At 45.5% G+C, this 21,326-nt stretch overlaps 1 protein-coding gene across 1 annotated transcript in view; it reads left to right on the top strand.

Moving 5' to 3' along the window:
* Nucleotides 1-1,857: 1,857 nt before the first annotated feature.
* lhfpl7 (LHFPL tetraspan subfamily member 7) overlaps nucleotides 1,858-21,326 on the top strand; it is a gene marked incomplete at both ends in the record, with an annotated part of 121,654 nt that continues 102,185 nt past the window's right edge. The window contains one exon of the mRNA XM_080508868.1: nucleotides 1,858-2,232. Within this exon, the coding sequence (XP_080364994.1) occupies nucleotides 1,858-2,232 (375 nt within the window). The remainder of the gene's footprint in view (nucleotides 2,233-21,326) is intronic.

Raw genomic sequence — 21,326 nt, 5'->3', positions numbered from 1 at the left:
TGTAAATGCAGAGCTCAGCTTGAGGAGATCTGAGTGGAAGGAGGGTTTATTCTTATGTTGTTGGCCTCTGTGAGGATATAGCAGCTCCATTGTGTCAGGTCTTCATTTAGGATGAATTACACACGTGTTCCTCTTTTTTGCTAAAACTGGGTCAAAAATAGTCATTTTCTGTAAAAATCCAGCGTCAAGAGCTCATTAATTATCACGAAGGTAAAACTGCACGTGCAGAGGCGACGCCCACCTCAACTATCAGACACCACGTGAGATCTGATTGGTTAAAACGTTGTTATGGTAACCTCACAATTAGAAAACAGCAACAGCAATTAATTAGCACATTTGAAGTCTTTAAACGAACAGAAACATTAACGCGTGATTACCGTTTTTAAAAACGGATGTCTGCCACAAAAACACATTCGGAGTTTGATCGACATCTGGAGAGAAAAGTGCTTCAGGACAGGAACCTGCAGACAAACGCCCTTCAGGGATTGTCAGAAAGAGAAAGTGAGAAACTGTGGAGGAGAAGGATGTCTCCTTCAGAATAGAAGTGTCGGGACGATTTCCTGGCATCGGGTCTCAATTAAAACAACACAGTCCAAAAACATGAGTGGGAATCTATTTGGTGAACCTTAATTTCCCAATTATTTCTCACATCTGCGTTAGAAATAAATTTAATTAAATATGCATGCAGCGTGCAATTTGAAAATATGAAAATGAGAAGGGCTCATTTTTCAATTAGCTCTTATTGTGTCGCTATTTATTCATTATGGCCTCACAAAAGAACAAGACATGTCGCCGCAAACTATTTGTATGTAAATTGCAGAAGTGTAGAATTGATAGCCGCAAAACATTCAATTCTGATGATGCAAGCTATTGGTAAAAGTTTAATGATTTATCAAAATAATTTGTGATTTAATTTTTCGAACTGAGTGAAAATGCAGAGAAGAAACTGAATATCTCAGCTTTATTACTTAATATTTCATGTTTGTGGTTGAAAGCATGGAGTTGGATATGTTACAGGGTTTCAGTCTTAATTATTACCCTACTAGAATACCCATTTATTGATACGTGGTTGTCATTAAGCTTGTTTTTTTTTCTGTTGGCACACTCTAGTCTTCTATTTTCTAATCTGGGGGCAATTTAGTGTGACTAATTATCCTGACACGCCTGTTTTTGGATTGTGGGAGGAAAGTTTTTCTTGATAATAAGTAACCAGCTGAGGCGATAATACTAGTTATCAGAATAAAGAAAAGTAAAGAGTGTTAAACATACTTGAAGATTTCTTAGTTTACAGACAGTCTTGCCGCTTCAGGTTGGATTTTTACTACGAAAGGCACCGCCGGAAGCAGTCCTCCTAACGTGCACGAGCTTGGACGCAGTCCGCGCGCACTTGTTAGTGGAGCCAAAGTGCGCTCGCTCAGCTGCTCACCACGGAACGGCACGTCACGTCACGGCACCGCACTACACGGGGCGAGCGGCTCCGGACGGGACGTTGTGACGCGGCGGAGCTCCGGGACCTGCTCGTGCGTGAGTGCGCCGTGTGCGCGCCGGGCGGACTGCACTTACTGCGCATCCAGGGCTTTTATTTTATTTATTTTTTTGTTGGGGTGTGCCAAACGGAGTGGCAGGTTTGGGGCATCGGACCAGGCTTGAGTGTGCGCACGGATGACTTGACTTTACTGCTCCCCCCCCTGCGTTCTTGCTTTCGCCGCTGGCCAGATGTTCTTGGCACGCGCGCACTTTACGCACACGGCCGCCGCTGCTGCAGGTGCACGCCGCTCATGCTGAGTCCTTCTTGAGGTTCGCGCAGGACGGCGGGGCTGAAGTTGGACGCGTCGCTCCTGGAGGCGTGAGCTCCAAATGCCTTCGCTCCTGGGCCGGGAGAAGAAAGAAGAAGAGGCCGGCTTCGGGTTCGGGTTCGGGTTCGGGACTGGTCTGGGTCTGTCTCCGGGCTTTGCGCCCCTGCACGCCGCCACCATGTTCAGCTGCGTGGGCTGCTTCTGGGTGCTCCTGTCCTCCGCTCTGGTCGCCGTCTGCAGCTTCAGCTTCATCTCTCCTGCCTGGATTGTTAAGGACCAGCTGAGGAACCACCACAACCAGCATCACAGCACCGGGAAGGACTCCGTGAGCTTCGGCTTGCTGTGGCACTGCTCCGAGTCCCTGGATCACATGTACCGCTGCTACACCTTCGGGGGTCTCGGCAAATTCGCAGAGATCCCCTCCAGCTCCTGGCAGGTAAGGGTTTGTCTCATATGGATCAGTGCGCGTGGGGCCGTCGGGGAGGGCGTGTGTGCGTGTGTGCGTGTGTGTGTGTGTGTGAGGGGGGGTCTTGCAGTTTGAGGAGCCAAGAAAATGATTAGATTTGAGCGCATTAGCCAGTCATGTTTAGGCCTAATTGCAGCCCTAAATCAAGGAAATTACACCTGATTCGGGGAAATGATACTTGATTGCAGACATTTAATCACCCGAGATGATTTACATCCGTATTAGGGAATTTAATTAACAAGAAAAGCAGATTCGACCCCCAAAAAATGCTGCTTATAAAACGGCTGATTATTTCCCGCCTCCATAGAACTTCAGTCATTTCGCAAAAGTTTTTTTTTGTCTTTTAAATGAGAATAGTGACTCCTGGCTGCGCACTCCCGGGGTGGATTCTTCACACACAAAACGCACACATGTGAGGTGATGCGGTGCTTTTTTTTTTTTTTCCCCAGTCAGGAGAAATGATTCATTTGATGGGGAGGGAGGAGAGGAGGCGCGTCACACTGAGCAGCATCTGCGGCGCAGCACGCCAGACGCACATCAAAGCTGCGAAAAGTGGCACCGGGTTGGCAGATCTGCTCACCGATCAGGCACCACCCTCCTCCCCCAAAACCCCCCAAATCACCAAACCCCCCTCCATGTCCACGACCGGTCCTCTTCACCTGTCTTCTTCAAGCAGACTCCTGGTTAACAAATGTTTATGGACCTCTTTCGGTGTGTTTTTGAACCCTTAATGTCAATAAAAGTTTAGTTGAAGACGAACTGGAAGGTTTCAAAGACTCAAGAAACCAGTTGGCCTTGTTCGAATCTGGGACACAAGTTTATGTCATTACTTACTACAGGCAGGCTCCACACCCGGCTGCATCCTCCCCTCTTAAAAAAAAAAAAGCCACAGTATAGCAGCCACCTCTGGAGTTATGATTTATGCATGAGGGGGGTGAATTAGCATTTGAAAGGGAGATATTAATAAGTGCCGCGGCTGCGATTGGAGTGCGAGTTTCCGCTAAAGAGCGGGGAAGGAATGCAACAACGGGGTTTTCCTCGCACAGGTGTTTGGAGGTGCAGCGACAGACTGGAATCTCTCCAGTCGGTCTCCATTTTCGTCCATCCGTACAGCGTCCTCCAACTTGGTGTGGCAGCGGGGATGGGTGGAGATGCACAAGACAGCAGGGGTGTCATCAGGGGCCGCATGCAGCACAGTTTCATCTGGGGTTGGTCAGAAAATAGTGCCGTTGACCCCCCCTTCTTGCTCTTGACACCACTTCAGCTAATGCAGAAGAACAACAAACACACCCCTCGGTGAAGGGCCCACATGTTTGCAATCACCTCCTCGGTGGGAGGCTTTTAGATTTCATTTCATTTTGTTGTGAACTGCCGCACCGTCGTCGGACTGATGGAAGCGTCCTGTGCTGTGCTTTAAGGCTCATTTGGCTGAATTCAGCAGCCGCTTAGTCAGTCATCCAGTTGGCAGCATGCTAATTAGTGTCCTCCCAGTTATGAGCCCCTCTTCCCGGGTGCTGAGAGAGTGAGTGTGGTTCAGATGGAGCTCACCCCCCCCCCCCAATCCCTCCTCCCTCCATCCGTGGAGCCTGACGCGTGTTATTGCGTCGGTGGCCCGCTCCCACAGCCATTAATAAAGGTGAAGGGGCCATTAAGTTTTCATCAGATCCACTTTATTACCCCACCCTTCTTCGCCTGATGTACGTTCTGCTGATGCCTTCCATTTTCGACGTGTCAACAACCGACATGGACAACCCCCCCCAAAAAAAGAAAAAAAACACAGGGCGCCACCGCACACGGGAGGTGTCCCCAGCACGCCATGCGCAGACACACATGCCCCGCAAGCTGCTAGCTCCACTCAGTGTTTGTGTTTTAGCACCAGCAGACGACCATCGCTGTACGTTGAGCCATCAGAGTGGAACACTGTACGCTTGGCTCACTCTCAAGAGTCGGGGTGAGCCCCGAGGACGCTGTGCGAGAGAACCAGAGGGAGGATGAGGACAGGACCAGACAGACGAGGAGGAGGAGGAGGAGGAGGAGGAGGAGGAGGAGGAGGAGGAGGAGGAGGAGGAGGTGGCTCCCTGAGAGGCTGGCCTACTTGTGCTCTACTTTCTACTTGCTTAGCTGTTTGTTCTGTTGTTACTCCGGGTTGTCAAACACTCGTGCCTTGGACGCCACTGCTGGCGCCCAGGAGCCACGGCAGCAGACTGGCAGGGCCACAGCCTCCACTCAAGAGGCGTGAGAGGAGGTGGCGAATAAATGTGGAAGCTGTAGTTCCATTGCTGGCTCTCTCTTGGCGGTACGCTATCTTCTAATTAGTCCCATCACTGTCTATTGATGAACATAAATCTTTAAATATACCGGGTCATCTTGCGGTGGACCGTGTTATTGGACGTCTAAGACGAAGATGGATTAGTACAATGTTTTTGGCCGGCAAGTTTTGTCTCTCAGAAATCCAAAGTGGTGCTCTGCCAGCCTCCCCACCTGCTGCAGGTCCTTCATCATGCAGCTGGAGATCCACAAAGTACAGCAGTGGGCTCCTGATGAGAAGGTTCTTCACCCACACTGAGACATATTAAGCTGTTAATCGACTCCTGAAACCACACGAGAAATGTTGGGTTTTTTTTGCTTTAAAAACGAACTCAACATTCAAATAAATTCCGCCAGTAAATTCCCCTGAATGACTTTGGGCTGATTCTAGCAGCGATCAATGCACTTCAAGCCGGCACACATTAGGCTTGTTACAGGATAAAAGCAGCCCGAAACACGTCTCTTCTGCATGCGGGCGTTTGCGCATGAATTATTACTCGCATTACTCGTGCTTGTTTGTGCCAGGCGGTGAGATATTCCGGCAAGAGCAGCGCGAGTGTGGGAGCCGGCGTCTGAGCGCCATGTACAGGACAGGCCTCCGTGTGGAACTGTGAAGTCGTGCGCGTGCCGCGGCGGTTGTTGCCAGGTTGGACGTGTCGGTGGAAGAGGTGTGTGCTGTGAGCTTCTGCTAGGTAACGTGTGAAGGAGGAAAGGGAGGAGGAGGAGGAGGAGGAAGAGGAGGAGGAGGAGGAAGAGGGTGCCTGCCAGTGAACGTTTACAGCCTAACTTGTTAACAGCTTATGCGCTTCCAGCTGCTTCACAGCACCAAACACTGGAGCTGGATTAGCTCGGCCTCCGTAGTAACCAGCCAACAGTCACACGTGTGTGTGTGTGTGTGTGTGTGTGTGTGTGTGTGTGTGTGTGTGTGTGTGTGTGTGTGTGTGTGTGTGTGTGTGTGTGTGTGTGTGTGTGTGTGTGTGTGTGTGTGTGTGTGTGTGTGTCTGGGCGAGGAGTGTGCATGTTCTCCCCGCCGCTATCCACCGCGTGTGTTTGGGCTTCTCTTACGGTACCTGCCCGCCGAACGTCAAGGTCGCCTTGTCGTCTAAACGAGCGGTGGCCGGGCTCCAGGAACGCCGATTGGGGAAAAAAAAAAAGTCCTCCGCCCTCCCTTCTTTTGTCTCGCTGTCGCCGAAATATGGCAGCGTGTCAAAGCGGGGACTCCGGGGCCGCGGCGAGAAGCCGTCTGATTGGCTTCCGTTGAAAATCCCTCTTGACACGCAAAAACAAAACAGCGGGCCCCGCGTTGCCTTCGCCGCGTGCCAAGAAGATGAATTGCGGACGTTACCGGAGATGCCTTGCCGTGCCTAATTGCCAGCTACCTATGAAGAACACTTGCCGGTGCATAAACCGTCCCCGATGCTCATTTCACCACTCAGTGAGCCAGAACTACTTTTAAGTAGACAGATAACTCATTTAATGAAATTCGCTTGGTGTGGAACCTGCAAACCTTTTGTCTTTGGCCTGCTTCATTAATGTCAGCGTGTGAAAAAGCGTCAGCGGGCGAAAGGTTGTCATCGCTGTGAGTTTAGTGTCTGTTTGATGTGCGAGGATGTAGATTTACATAGAAGCCGGTTTTAAAGCTAGTTTCAAAGGTCGGGATATAGCGTTTGGTTTTAATGGTTTAACTGTGTTTGAGCGATTCGCCACTTTACCTTTAAGTGTCCTCAGTGATAAGAAAGTAATGAGGCAAAGAAATTAGTATTTTATCCTAACAAAATAAAGTCCCTTAAATAAAAAGTTTCCACATTTATTACTTAAAGGTGTCCATAGCATGAAGTCCACAGCAGACATTTGATATATACGTTTGGCCCAAATTAACTTTTGAAGTGTTGTAGTGGTTACAGCACTCTCACCTCATAATGATAATTTGTTATTATTGTTATAAATGGATATTGTTTTCAAAACTTTGACAACAACTCCAACTCGCCGTCGATTCTCATCTGAATAAAGCCTGATAGAAGGTCGATGGATCAATGGTCTGTAACAACCAATGATGTTGTAATGGCCAATCATTTTGGTCATTTGTTATGTAACTCAACCAATAACACAGTAACTTGCTAACAATGTAATCAAATGGTAAAATACTTTTGACAATATCATAAGATATATGCCTATATCTTATGATAAAAAAAGGTCTTGTTTCAAATAAATGTTGACTTGTTTACATATTTTTACATCACCGGCTGCAGTTATTACATTGTCAAAGGGTTTTAAATGCTACTTCAATAATGTAGTGGAAAGTTGCAATGTTTTTTGCATTATTACATTGAAAAAAAAACCCAGAATGATACCATTATTGGCAGGAATGACAGTATCGGTTGGTACGACACTCCTTCCTGACACAACCTGGACAGTTGGCTGTTGAAGGCCTTTGCTCCATGGTACTACAGTGGTGAACCTTCATCTGGGATTTGAACCAGCGTTAGATTATTGCAGGGTCCAGGAACCAGTCCAGGCTGGACACGCCATGCATGTATGGATGCTGTGTGTCCTGGTTGTGCTGCACTGTGACGTTACGCAGCGGGTCCGGAGGGGGTGTCCAGTCAGCGACTCGCCGGCTAATAACGGCGTGATGGACACGCTCTGGCCGTTATCTCTCCGAAGAACACGAGAGAGAAATGAAAGGTCTGTGCTCCTCAGTTGCCCTCCTGTCCCACAGAGGCTGTAAGGTCCAGTTTCTCACACACACACACACACACACTCTCCCCCAGGACTCGTCGCATCCCCGGCTGCTCTCTGACAAACAAACAGGCTCGGCGGAGGAGCAGAGGGCTGTGAAATGTGCTCCGAACAGAAAGCTGTCATTTGGTGCTGAAAGCAGACCAGAGTTGCTCCTTAGATTTATTGTCGCAGTAAAGCTTCTCCCTTTCCCCTCTCTCTCTGCCTCTCGCAGCCACTCTCCTTTAATGCTAATGGGGAAACCTCTGTGGTGAAAGCCATTTGTGTGGAAGTGTGTCTGCCTGTTATGAGTGATGTTATGGGGTCTAATGCACATGTTGTATTCCTGCTTTTTCCACACACACACCCCCGCCCCCTCCCCCTCCTATGGGGAGTTCTTTGCCCGGATTTGCACGAGAGACAAAAAGCAAACTTTGCCTGGTTGTTTTTTCCTCCCGCCGACCTCATTCTGTTCCGAGCCTCGTGCGAACAACAAACCCCCAGCGACGTGTGGCACTCTCACACATGCAGCACTGCGTAGTTTCCACTGAATGAAGCCTTTTGCTTCACGCTCTATCCATTCTCCTCTTCTTTATCCACATAGAAAAAAAAATCCACAGGGCCACTCGTAAAGTTGAGCAGTTTACTTCTCAAAGAAAACAAAGAAAAAGGGTGGTACAGAAAGAAAATGTCCAGAGGTGTTCCAAGTTACATAAGTTGTCCGTTAAATCCTGATAAGTATCATTCATCCAAGGGAAAATAGACAAAAAAAAGAAAAGGAGAGAGAGAGAAAGAGGTCAAAAAACCATGTGGCTCCATCCTCCCCTGCCTGACTCCCTGTCACAGGTAATCCCCCAAACTCCACTCCCTTGGGAGCATCAACTAAACAATTAAACAAGTTATCCATTTCCAAACATTGCCAATAACACATAAATTCAACTTTTACCCACTTAAATTAACCACAAACATTTTAAATGATTAACTTATTACATTATTGCCCATATGAACTGAAATACCTGTAAATGCTCCTCCGAATTCCTTCCAAATTAAATAACTTAAATTGCGGCTGTTTTATTTTAGCTTAAATTATTTATCTTTTTTAACCCAACATCAATGAACTGCATTTAGGCTCCTACACACTGCTTTTACACACGCATGCGGTGGGGACGAAGCGAGGACCTCTGCAGCGTCGGGGTGGATCAGATGAGGCACTGATGTGACGAGCGGTGGCTCTCCTATGTCATGTCAGCACTGATGCAGTAATTAGGGTTTCAGGGGAGGATCGCCAAGAGACGGGAGTGAAGCAGAAGAGAGCCAGTGAGTTATCGCAATAGCAGGGCAACGTCTTGCCAAGTTGGAGCCCGGAGCTGCGTTTTATTTTCACGAGGCTCCCCTCCACTCCCACTGCCAGCTGTGCACTATCACTGCCCCAACCGAATGCCATTCAGCGTAAGCTTTGTTTAAAGCGATCGAAATGAAAACGGCTCCGTCGACAATCCATAAAAGACCTGATAAGTCAGAAACGGTATTTTCAAAATCTTCATCCACTCACCAAATTCTTTGCACGTGACGCATCGGCGTCCAAATTCCCCTGGAATTCAGAGTTGAACTCCGATAAACTGACAAAGTTTTCATGTATGTTGTGCAACAGTTGGCACGAGAATATTTTTGACCGTCAAAACGCAGCTTTTCTCTTTCTCTCTCTCTCTCTAACCCGATCCAGCAATCATTTTGTAATCAGACGTCAAGCAAAGCGGAGCTCGTAAAAGAAGTACAGACGCGGCTGGATGTGGACCAAACTGGGCGGTGAAGGCACATCTGTAATTTTTGTTGTCGTTTTTTTTGTACTTTGTAATTAAAAAAAAAACACTAAAAGGAAAAGCTTCTAATTGGGTTCAAACATCCATGTTGATCTATGTTACAAAAAGAAAAAAGAAAAAAAGTCAGAATTCAGTTGTTTTTCAAGCTCTTTTCTGTTATTGTGATATTTAGGAAAGTGTCTTGTTCCAGTTACATTCCAGCTAAAGTCTAAAGCTTAATGATGTGGCCTCATCTACAGTAAATAAACTGCACACGTTGGAAGTTGGAGTGTTGTATTACACCAGCAGATACTTTTTATTCTTTTTTAATAGAAGGAAGGTCTTATTTCTTCACTCTGAAGGAGGAGAAAAATGAAATATGAGTTTAAAGCTACCTTATTTTGACTCACCACTCATCAGAACTAATGTCTGATGAGTGGTGGTTTGTTCAACATGCCACTGAACTGCCTCCCGGTCCCCCTGAAGCTCCGCTTCTCAACAGATGATCCTTCTCTTCTCACAAATTCAACTGATTTAACTTTGGGTTCATGCCTCACGAGCAACAAAAAAGAAAGTAGCTGCATCTGTACCTGGTCGAGTGCAGATTAACGTTTAGAATAGAATTATGCTGCATTTGTGCATAAAAAGAAAAAAAAATCCCCCTTTATTTGCGGTGCTGTGTGTGTGTGTGGAGGGATGGCCGTGCTCAAAACCCTCTTTATTATTCGGTAAAAGCACAAAAGAATCAACCATCCATTTCCACACGTACTCCGTAGAGAAGATGACTATATGGATATAGAGAGGATGCAATTTGATGGGAGGATTCTGCTGAATTACCTTTACTGAGGGGATAAAATCTCCCTCTATCAGTCATTAAGCTGCAGACTCGACAAAAAAAAAAAAACACCAAATAAATGTATTTTAAAATGTAAGTGAAGGAGAGCTGCCAGCTCTCACAAATTGAGAGCGAAAGTATGTCCTCTGAGAACACACACAATCTAATCGAAAGCAAAGGAGCAAATTATCCTGTCAGACTTCTCGGGAATTTCATGATGAATGTTTTGTTATTAATGGCTGTTGGGATCGACAAACAGTGAAAAGCATTACCGGATAGGTGCTGGATAAAGACATACTTTGAAGGCGTAAGTCGGGGGAAAGATGTGTCCTTGCATATTTAATCGCTTGTGTACTCTTGATTCTGAAGAGCTTAATCTTGTTCTGCACGGTGACTAATTCCCTTATTTTAATTCGTCTTCGCTTTATTTGCACTGCATTCGGTTCAACAACTCTGCACTTGTTCCTAATGGATACTTGTGGCTTTGTTTGCAGCGAGTAGAGACGCAGTCACACAAGGTGTCCTCGGGATGGTTCATCCGAGGAGAAACTCTCCTAAACTTGACTTCTGCTTCTTGTTCATCTGATCCCTTAAGTTACCTGAGAACGCCGAGAGACGGTCAGGAGTCGCGTTTTACTGCCGTGAGCGGCACACACACACACACACACACACACACACACACACACACACACACACAGGCTGGTCCCAAATATAAATTAGCGGTGTTTTTGTATTTGCTTGTCTGTTCGCCCTGAGTTATTCCAGGTACATAAATAGATTTATTAGGAAACGAGAGAAGGGGGGGCAAAAGGAAAAAAAAAATAAACCCCCGATGTCGCGCAGGAGGGGAAGCTGTGGCTGGAGGGAGAGATAGATGTTTGGTCCTTTGACAGCAAGTCTTGCGTGAAATGTGGTGCGCTGACTTATTATCATACAGTGCATGTTTACTTCAAGGCCGCCGTTCGACTGGCGGCAGAATTAATGGTCGGAGGAGTGTATACAGAGGAGTGTTTCACATTGATAGATTTGGGGATGAATGGGTCGTTTGGAGGGCTGCCTGGTTTTCACTTTCGCCCGCCTCGCGGGACACGGCGGACCATTTCACTTGTTGAAACAAACAAACAAACCAAAAAAAAAATCATTGTGAACTGTTTTCAGTCACTTGAATGCTATTTGACAACAGGATGTGCGAGATGAGATAATGGGTCGGAGGTACGTAATGGGGTGCTAATGATATATCTGGCTGTTATCTATGTTTGTGTCAAACTGTGCCAGACGGCGTTTTTTTTGTTGGGTTTTTTTTTTTTTGCGTGATGGGAGCAGTTTACAGAATTTATTTGTATGCTGCATTAAAAAAACAAACAAAAAAAAAGATTATTCCAATATCCAAATTTTTTATTGTCATTAAAGAAACAAGCGTTTGTATTATCGATTTAGACGGAATCATCCGTCATATTTCCTTCCTGTGTTCTCATCTGGTCAAATGCAGAATTTCTCCTCTGTTGTTTGTTTTAAACCGTAGTGAGTGAATGGCGAAGGTGAGTGAGAAAAGTAGGTGGCCGAGTACATGTCCCTGTGGCACGCCTGCAGCCACGATGGTTGCGGGTGATATTTGCAATTCAGCCTCCAAGCACATACGGAACCTATATAAGCTTCTGCACCAGTTTTGGTAGAATAACTGTATTCTCAGTGCAGATAAAGTCCACATACAGAATTCTGACATCAATTTTTTTGTTGAGCGCATCCTCTATCTATATGTTGGCACATAGGTTCCTTTCCTTTTTTTATTTTTAGTCGAGGATAACAATAGTTGTGAAAACCTCAGCTTGCAGCTCTGCTCAGTGTTCGAGGCTCCATCTGGGTCAGCGGGTTTCCTCACACCGGCTCTTCACAGGGGTCTCAGCCGATGTTGATGCAGATGTATGTGGGGTCATTTCTCCCCGGTTGGCTCACAGCTTTATTGTTGCGTTGGTGATGGTGAGGGGAAAAAAAAGAAAAGGAAAAAGAGATGTCGCGTATATGAAACTCGCATAACAGAGAGAATTCACAGAGAAAAAAAGATTGTTTGCATTCATAGGTGGTTGCTCTTCTTATAATTAATAAAATCTTTAAGGCACCTTTCTGATTAGAGCTCATTTTTGTCCTGGTAAAGACACTCAAGTATATCTAAGACCTAATGTCTCCAAACAGAAGAACTATTTAAAGCCACACTGGATCTGAAAAAAAACCTACCCCCCCCCAATAAAAAAACAAAAAGAAAAACATAATCACAAAAGCTGGAAACTGTTCTTTTAGCACTTTATTTATAGCCTTTTTTTCAGGTCACAGAACAATGAAAATTTAACGAGACATCGACCCTCCCGACCCAACCCTCAGCAGGACAAAAGAAGAAAAACAAAAGAAAGCAAAGCATAATAAATAAATGTCTGCCTGTGTGTGTGCGTGTGTGTGTGTGTGTGTGCAAACTTACACTTTTAACAGACGCTAGAAAAAAAAGTGAAAACAACATGTGTATACTTCCATGAAGTACAGCTCTGTAAAGAGAGACATGGAGGGGACAGCCTTAATCATCCACACAGATCCAGCTGGTTCTTCCATATGTGTGAAGATTATTATATTAAAGCGACGTCACATGAGGGTTCTGATGGGTCGCCCTGAAAAAGTTGCATCTTCAGTGTCGACGAGCGCCATTGTGGCGTGAACGCGACCTCAAAATCCAACAAAATCTTTGCTGCATGTTGCTGTACTTCCTCTCGTGGTGCCTGATTGTGGGAGGGTCAGAGGGAGGAGCCTACCTTGATTGGGATTGGCTAAACCCCCGATGATGCTATATAGGGTTTGGTTTCTGATTGGCTCGTTGGAGCGACACACTTTTTAAACACTGAAACAAGCTGCTGAGAGAGATGGTGGATCTTCTTCCTTCACTCCCTGGTATGGGGACGATTATCACTGTTGGAAAAACCATTAGAAAATGAATTTTCGTTTCTTTAAGGCCTCTTTCCTTCTGATCGGCCATTGTACAACGTTTGTAATTTGACACCAGCACCTTGATATTAAATGCGAGGTCGGACTTCTACTTCCACTAGATTGATAGACTTTTACTCCACCATCCTCCTGCTTCCACCGCTGTTTATATTGGCTGCAGTGATTAAATGGTGGCGTAATGTTGAAGTGCAGTGGCGGCGATGAATCAGTTGCTTCCTTCAAGGATACTCTGACATTTGTGGTTTGTAAAGCAGCTGCTGATCAGACTCCTTTTGTCTGACAACCAAACTGACATAATACATCTTTCCCCAACCATTTTCTGTCTCTTTTTCATTTTTTTTTTACGCATTGGGATTTGAAATTCATACCAGCACGCAGGGCACCCGTGCATTTGTACGTTAAGTGTCCTTGAGCATGCTAACAAGTCAAGTTTCTCGTCTCGGGAGAAGTTCAGTCCCTCCGAAAAGGTAATTTTTATTCTGGCGGTTCGAGGAGAATGCAAAGCGGCGGCTGCCTGCGAGGTAGGAAAATCGATTTCAAAGCCTTTTGTAAAATGTTTGACAGTAACGTTGCGAGCGCGGGGTTCGCGCCGCCTCCAGTTGAGTTCGACGACGGCTCCGTCTCTGCCGGTGGGACGTGTTACAGTTCGGAACGGCGAGGCTCCGTCGGCATCATTGTGTGGCTTCCTGGAATCTGGATTCCTACGTCACAACAACGACTCGGCACGCGATTCACCGGTGAGTTATGGTTTTTGGTTTATGGTGGTAGTTTGATTTCAGTCTGCTCACTTTTTGAGTGTTACGGTGGTCGTGTGAGGACACGCTGACGCGGTGATTTGTCAATTTCAAAACTTTCATTCTGGGAAAACTTGCGTGGGTTTAATCGAGACGGCTGCTGCAACACTTTCACCCCCACCAAAAAAAAAAAAAAAAAACATCCAAAACTCCCGGGTGTTAGGATTTTGTCCAGCCGTCTGGGTTTGGACGAGGGGAGCGTGTCGGCAGGCGTGGCGGGGCCGGAGGTCAACGCTGCGCAACGGGAGAGGAATTGGAAGTGCAGAGGAGCAGCTGTCTGGATGATGGATAGAACAGGTGGTTCAGGAGGAGGAGGAGGAGGAGAGGGGAACCGTGTTGATCTGCATTTTATACCCATCTCTGTGAAATAGAGAGGAACTCAGTCTGGCTCCGGGAAGGAGAAGGATTTATGATCTCATCGACCTTGATGGATGGACGTTACCTGCGGCGTGTGCTCATTTCCTGCCTTTTTTTTTTTAAATAAATTAATTTTCCTGTGTCGGACGTTGGGCATTCTCAAAGCAGCGGACAGAAGCGAAACACTTTGGGGCGATGGCTCGCCCACAAGCCACTGACAGTCGAAGAAATGGTGATGCGCTCCAGCAGCAGGCAGGCGGTGTTTATTCAAATATTGGCTGAATTCCCGGCGGCGGCGGCAAACACGTCAACGCGGCGAGCGTTTATCTCGCTTATGAATTATAGTCTTTGCTTTGGCCATATTTCAGAGCCTCTGATCAGCATTTCCCAGGTAGTTGCGGGGAGCCGTCTGACTGATCGGAGGGAGGAGGAGGGGAGGAGGAGGGGAGGAGGAGGGGAGGGGAGGAGGAGGGGAGGGGACGCGGTGGCAAGTTTCCCCTCTGCGAGGATAGTGCTGAGTCAGCGCGCACCTCCCGAGGCCGCCATCCATTTGTTAAGCGGCCTGTCACTTCCACTGCCTTCACTGTGGATCCTGTGGGTACTTTATGTATTGATTTAATGCAGAGCCTCTCTCCATTTTTTAACATAAATGATGGCTCACTCGGCCCGACGCGCCGAGGCGCGTTTGCGTTCGCGGGCCGCGCCAGCCGGCCTTCATCAGTAGTCAAGGCGCAGGGGTCGCAGGGAAAGGAGCCCGTGGAAACGGAAGAAACGCAAATACCTGTAAATCTTCCTCCGGCTGAACGGGCCTCGTTAACGGGGGAAGTCGGAGCCTTGATTGAGCCAACAATGATTTTGTGATGTTTTCCCCATCTAGTTTTGCTGCTCCACTTTTTCACTCCTGCATTCACGCGACATCAAAACATAAAGCTCGCGGGATCCACAGGCTCCCAAACAGAAGGCCTGTGTCGAACGCAGCGCAGCTACAGAGAACCAAAAAAAAATCTGCAAATCCCAAGTGTGTTGAGGCTTATTTAGAGTTATATAAAACCTCAGAGTCGCAGCTTCAAAATGCATGTTCGACATTAAAGAAAAAGAAAAAAAATTAGCCGCCGGTTGAGATGTGAATTTTTCTCAAATGAAGAGGTTTTGGGGTCAGAAAAAGCTCTCAGATGGGAGCTCAAATCAGATTCTTCATGCGTAACTTGTTCTCGCTAAAACCAGGTGGAAAAGCGCCTTTCAAACATTTATTGCAGCTCCTTTACCTCGGACGAGTGTTTCGCCTCTGCCCGCTGAAATTAGCCAAATAAGGAGTGGAGGGGAAGAAAAAAAAGAAAAAAAAAGCAATAAAAAGTTAATTTCCTGCTCGGTAACGGAGGATTTTGACGCCGCTGTGCTAATGTGCAGCTCCACAGAGAGAAGTGAATGAAGGGAGGAGATGAATGTGGCAGCACCCGGCGGGACATCTGCTATGAAACTGCCATTCATGAGAGAAAGCAGATGCAAAATCAAAGAGTCATTTGGATGCGAGTTAATTTGTACATCAGTATGACGCGAGTCTTGTTTTTTTAACCTTTTTTCCAAGACTGTTTGTGATTAGAAATGTGACCCCACCGAGGCGACAGGACCAGAGCTCTTGTCTGTTTCTAAGGACAAAGAGTCGTATGGGGATTTTGGACAGTTTTTGCCTCAATAGTAGATCTTCCAAACCAGTTGGAAAGAAGATTTCTTGAACACACGTGAAGATTCTAGTTGTTTTTCCCACATTTTCTCCATGAAAGTCGATATTTTTTGCAACAACCAAACAGTTGCTACAGAAAAGGACGACAATCTCAACATAAAGCAGATTTTAATGAAACCTTCTGGTGGAAAATACAGAGAAATGTCAACGAAAACAATAACTTTTATAGCTGTTGCATTATGGGTGTTTTTACAAACTCGCCCTGACGTCACCGTGAACCTCTTGTGGACCCGTTTTTTAAGGTTTACACACCTGATTTGTCCTGTTTCCTCAAAAAAATTTCATTCTCCAAACATAAACACATAAATCAGCCCGATTGATTGATGAATAACTGAAAATAAATGATGACAGGTTGTTGTATGTAAATGCTCCTAAAGTTTCTTCACAACCTGAACCATGAATCTCCTTTTCCGGAGTTTCCTTTTAACCCTTTAACAAAAGAGAGGTTGTTGATTGGAGGACTGTGTTGTCTATAGTGCTGTTACACTTTATGCTCTAAACACAACTCCGACAGCGACCCAATTACTTTCCAGAAACCAAAATCCTCGTGGTTGTGGTCCACTGATTCTGTAGATATTTGTAAATAGGTTTGTTTTCAAAGAGTCTTTATTCGAATTACATTTGATTATTTGATATCTGCCTTTTCTTACTCATCTGTTATTATTATTATTAGATTAATGGAAATGGAAAGAGTCATCCAAACAAACCTTTTAGTCTAATATGTCAACAAATTGATCTGCCGAGAGGATTTTTGAAGCCTCCGCGATCCATTATTCCGCTTGGTGTTCTCTATAATGGATGCAAATCAGCTTTTCAACTAATCAGATATTGCATTATTAGCATAGTTGAAGGGAGTGATTATTCTTTAGTGTAGTTCCTTGTGTCGTACTTAACCTCGCGGTTCTCTGCAACAAGGAGGCGCAGCAGTGAGGTTCTGCTCATGTTTAATTAATGCCATCGAGGAGAAGACTCGCTCTTCGCGAGTGCACAGTTTGAACCAACATCGACTGCTTTCACACGTTGTCATGAGAATCCGCTTCGAGCTCAGGAGTCGGCGATCTAAAGAGGCTGGTGTCAAATGACAGGGATGGGCCCCTGCATGTCTGGAGGTCGTTCACGTTGCGTAATGGCCACTCTCGTCAGAGGGAAACCCACTGCTTATCTAAATTCATAAAGGAATATACAAGCAAATATAAAAATTAAGCAATATGTGATTCCTTCAAATTTAACCGTAAAACATAAGCGCAAAAGCTGTGCTGGAAACATTCTAGCCTGATATCTATCCTGATAACTTTCCCGTTTAATATTCACCAATATAAGTCTCTTGCTTCTCGCGTCACAAAACAAACACCTCGATTCGTCTTCCCTACAAGTCGGCACAACAAATTCCAAAAAAAGCCACCTGTCATTTCTTGGTGTTCACACAGCGAGGCGCACAGTACATTACAAAACTGGAATAATTAGCGACCTGCTGCGTAGCGATAATCTGTCACCGAGCGAGATGAAGCGGCTCGGGAGCATGTTGTTGTCCGGTTACATCACTCTTCCCAGACGCTGGGCTTCTTAACATGCAGCAGCGGCTCGTTCTGCCACGCCGGCGATACTTTATGAGACTGATGCAACTGTGATCCAGAGCTGGTAACAGACTTTTATTCATTGGCCTGGTGGGAATCTGCTTTTTTCTTGATTAGTATGGTAAATAGGTTCCCGACTCCTTTAAAGGCGGTGTTGTCCACTGCATTAGCCTTGTGATTGCTCGCTTAGCTCTCAAACTGATTGGGCTGATATATTATAGGCATTGGCTTTTTTTCCTTTATTTCCTTTTTTTTTTTAGGTCAGGAAGTTCGCTGTAATCGGAGTGTAACATTGGACGGGTCAGACTCGCTGATGAAATGAAGCGGCGTGCTGGATGCAGATATAGTAGCATTTCCAGTTGCTGCCGTACAGTATGCATGAATTATGAAATGTGCACTTGGGACCAGCGGTAGTGCGGATCATGCATAAATGCAAGAGCAAGCTGGGCTTGTGTGATTTTTTTTTTTTTTTTTTGCAAGAGGTTCGCTGGAGGACGGCCTCCACTCAAGCCCACACGCTCTCTTAAACTTCTCCATTACAGGTGGATGAGGCTGGCAGGGCCATATCCACACATCTCGACATGAAAACCCTCCTATATGCTTTGAATCTGTAACCGACAATAAACCTATGGGCGTTCTTTTCGTCTAAAGCACATCTGCAGTATGTATTAATATTAGATTAGTGTGAAATAAACGGTGTAAGAAGAGAACAAAAGCCTAATCGTTCCACTTCAGTGAAGTCAGGTGCAGACACAGAATGATCAATACTTCTAATCTAACAGCAATGACATATTTACTTCAATTGCATGAGTGATAATACCCTTAAACCGTAACGGCTCGAGGCTTTGTAAGATGATATTGAGTTCAATTCTTCCAGAGTTTTTAATCTCTAAATGTGATATTAAGCCAATGCAGTTTGACAAGTTTCACCAGTGGATTAAGATGAAGAATATTCCAAAAGATAAAGTAATTTTGATCATTTTTTTTAAAGAGAAATGCGGATGTACTGTGCCTGTTCGTTCTTGGAATCTCTTCTGGACTTTTAATTTTTTTTGTCATATCAATCGGTTGGATTATATTATGGCGAAATGTTATCCAGATTGTTCTGCGTTATTTAATTTTGAATCGACTAGTTTAACACCAAGAGGCAACTAAATAGTTTTAAGTTAATAGCTTATTAACTTAAAATGATGCATGCATTTGGTCATTTACATTTCTCTGCATGTTTTTGGAAACGATCCTGTGACACTTCCTGTTTCATGTATGGAAACAGGAAACTATGATGTGCGTGCACACAAATGGATCAGGACACAAACACTTAATTTCATTGATCCAATCCAATTAATCCAATTTAAACCATCAACCACATCCAGGAACTTAAAGACAGGTTCTACTTGAACAATATCGACTCTTGTCAAACATGTTTTGTCGTCTTATTGTGGATAGGACTTTTCTTTAATAGCTTTTTGAAACTAAATCATTGAGAGACCGTCGATAAGCCATCATTTACAAATGTGATAAGAAGATTTGAAGTCATCACGTATAGCCTTATCATCTGCATATGACAATCAACTAATCTCACATCTAAAAGTAATAAAATTAGCATCTTTTTCCTGGAGCTTGTATTTGAGCAAACTCACTTATGCGCATTTACGCTTAAGTGTAAAATGCATGTTTCTGGTTTCTGGACTGTGGGAGGAAAACCTCAGTGACGATTCTGTTGACCAAAATCAAATATTAACATCATACACTTGTTGATTGTTGCGATCAAATAATTCTGCTTATTTTGAGTAATATTTGCTCTGATTTCATCCTCCCCTTCTTGTCTCCGAAAGCCGACTCTTTGCGGCGCAGCTGGTGATGTGTGATATCATGCAGATTGTTCCCAGTCTGCCCAAATTACATAAAACAAGAACAGGTGCAGCGGGAATGAAAGATGTGCCATTCTCCTGTGTGGCGTCCAAATGAGTTTGAATCCTCAGCCTGAACAGATGCTGTGTACAGTTCACTCCACAGAATGCAAAGTTTCCAAGTCTCTCGCTCTCTCTTTTTTTTTTTCCCTCCCTCTCCCCCCCTTATCCTCTACTAGTTTGAGTAGGTGGGTCGATAACGAGCTACTAGCCGGGTAAGACTACCACAGATGGAGCCTCACTGTATGTGGGTTGTGGTGTTATTAGAGTGGCGAGTACAGTATTTCTTTAAAGGTTTTGTTGAAGTTCTCTCTCTCTGTCTCTCTCTCTCTCTCTCTCTCTCTCTCTCTCCCCATATCTTCTCTACATTTCTTCACACTCCCCCATCCTCTCATCTCACACTCCCCCGTCTCTCCTCCTCGCTGTGATTCCCGCGGTGCTGCTTTTTTTTCCTTCTTCTTCTTCTTCTTCTTTTTTTTTTTTTATGTAAAAAGATCAACTATGATTTCTGGATTGGGCCTCCTTGTGCACCAATTACTCTGCCATTTGTTGGGATGCCAAAGAAAGATTTATTCTAATGAGCAAATGCTCTGATTAAGTTTTCCACCAATTTTTTGTTTGTTTGTTTGTTTGTTTGCAACATTTATCCGGAGCTTCGTTTCCTAAATTTTCCACCCGCATGCCTTTCATCCATTTCTTATTAGCAGCCCCCTTTTCAAAGCCAAGAGACAAAACAAGACAAATTCCACGGCGGGGATCTTTTGTCGAGACCTGAGGGAGGAGGGGAGGTCGGACACAAAAGTTTCAGTTGCGCTATAATTCAATTACAGCATCCATTCAGAGAGGAGAGAAAGGAGAAACTTTGCCTGGGGTTCCTCTCTTTTGACGACCCGCCGACTCTCCCTCCGCCTCCATCATCATCACCTTCATCGTCATCAGCAGCAGCAGCGGCGGCGGCGGCGGACTCGTATATGAGCTGAATAGAAACCCCTGGCCTGGTTCAGAGGATGTCATCATTAAACCGGGCTGTGAGGGATCCCCATACATTTCAAACCCGCTCTTTGATCCTCCTATCTGATCTCATCCGCTTTTCTGATCTATTATGAAAGAGAGCGCGATGGAGAAAAAAAAAGGGAGGAGAGGAAGGAGTTTTAATCAGACTTTTTTTTTTTCTTTTAAAATCCAACCTGAAACATCCCTCCTCCTTTTCCTCAGCACCTCATCTGCTATTTAATTGAGATCTGAGAGGCAGCGAGTGAAGAGAAAACAGTGGCGGGGTGAAAAGGGCCTCGGCTGACGCTGCTCGCCGTCTGCCCCCCCCCCCCCCCCCCCCCCCCCCCCCCAGCCAAAGGAGGATGACGGCTCTGATGCCAGGATTCAGAGGAGCAGGAGGAGGAGTGACGACGAGAAGAGAATGGCGGCAAACGCTCGCCTCGGGTCAGGGCGGAGCCGCGATGTGAGCCGCGATCTCCGTGCTATCATCGGTGTGCGGGTGGCAACGCCAGGAGCTTTGATGACTTGTCACACAGGGATGATTGAGCATCAAAGGGAACACGTTTCAAGAGAAAATGGGTTTTCTCTTGAAGTTTCACTTTTACATGGAAACGGCAGAAACGCTGAAAACGGTGTGTTTGTTATGTTCAGCCACTGGTTGGCGCTGTCGGCTGTTTCTGTGATGAAACCACACGTAAATCTTAACAAATTTGAATGGAAATACAAAGTTAGATTGTCATTACAGGTGACTGTCAACTATAAAACGACCAAGTCCGAGGAGAACATGGTCGGGGAGGAGTCACGGCGCTCTGGAGGCAAACGTTGTTGTTGTTATTGTCCGTCTATGGACGGGTGCAGCTGCAGCTGCATATCGGCAAAAATACTCAGGAGCATTCCAAATATCACTCAACTGCTGCTTCAATAAGAAGTGATCAAATGAACGAAAGACATTACATTAAATTAAAACATTTCTGCCACTTTTCCTTTCAGGTTATCTGTTGGCCCCACTGTAGCGATAAACAATAGGTTGATTCTCTCTTGAGCTCCATTG

The sequence above is a fragment of the Blennius ocellaris genome (genome assembly GCF_963422515.1).
Source record: "Blennius ocellaris genome assembly, chromosome: 14".
Taxonomy (NCBI): domain Eukaryota; kingdom Metazoa; phylum Chordata; class Actinopteri; order Blenniiformes; family Blenniidae; genus Blennius; species Blennius ocellaris.
This window is presented reverse-complemented; position numbering and strand designations above follow the sequence as displayed.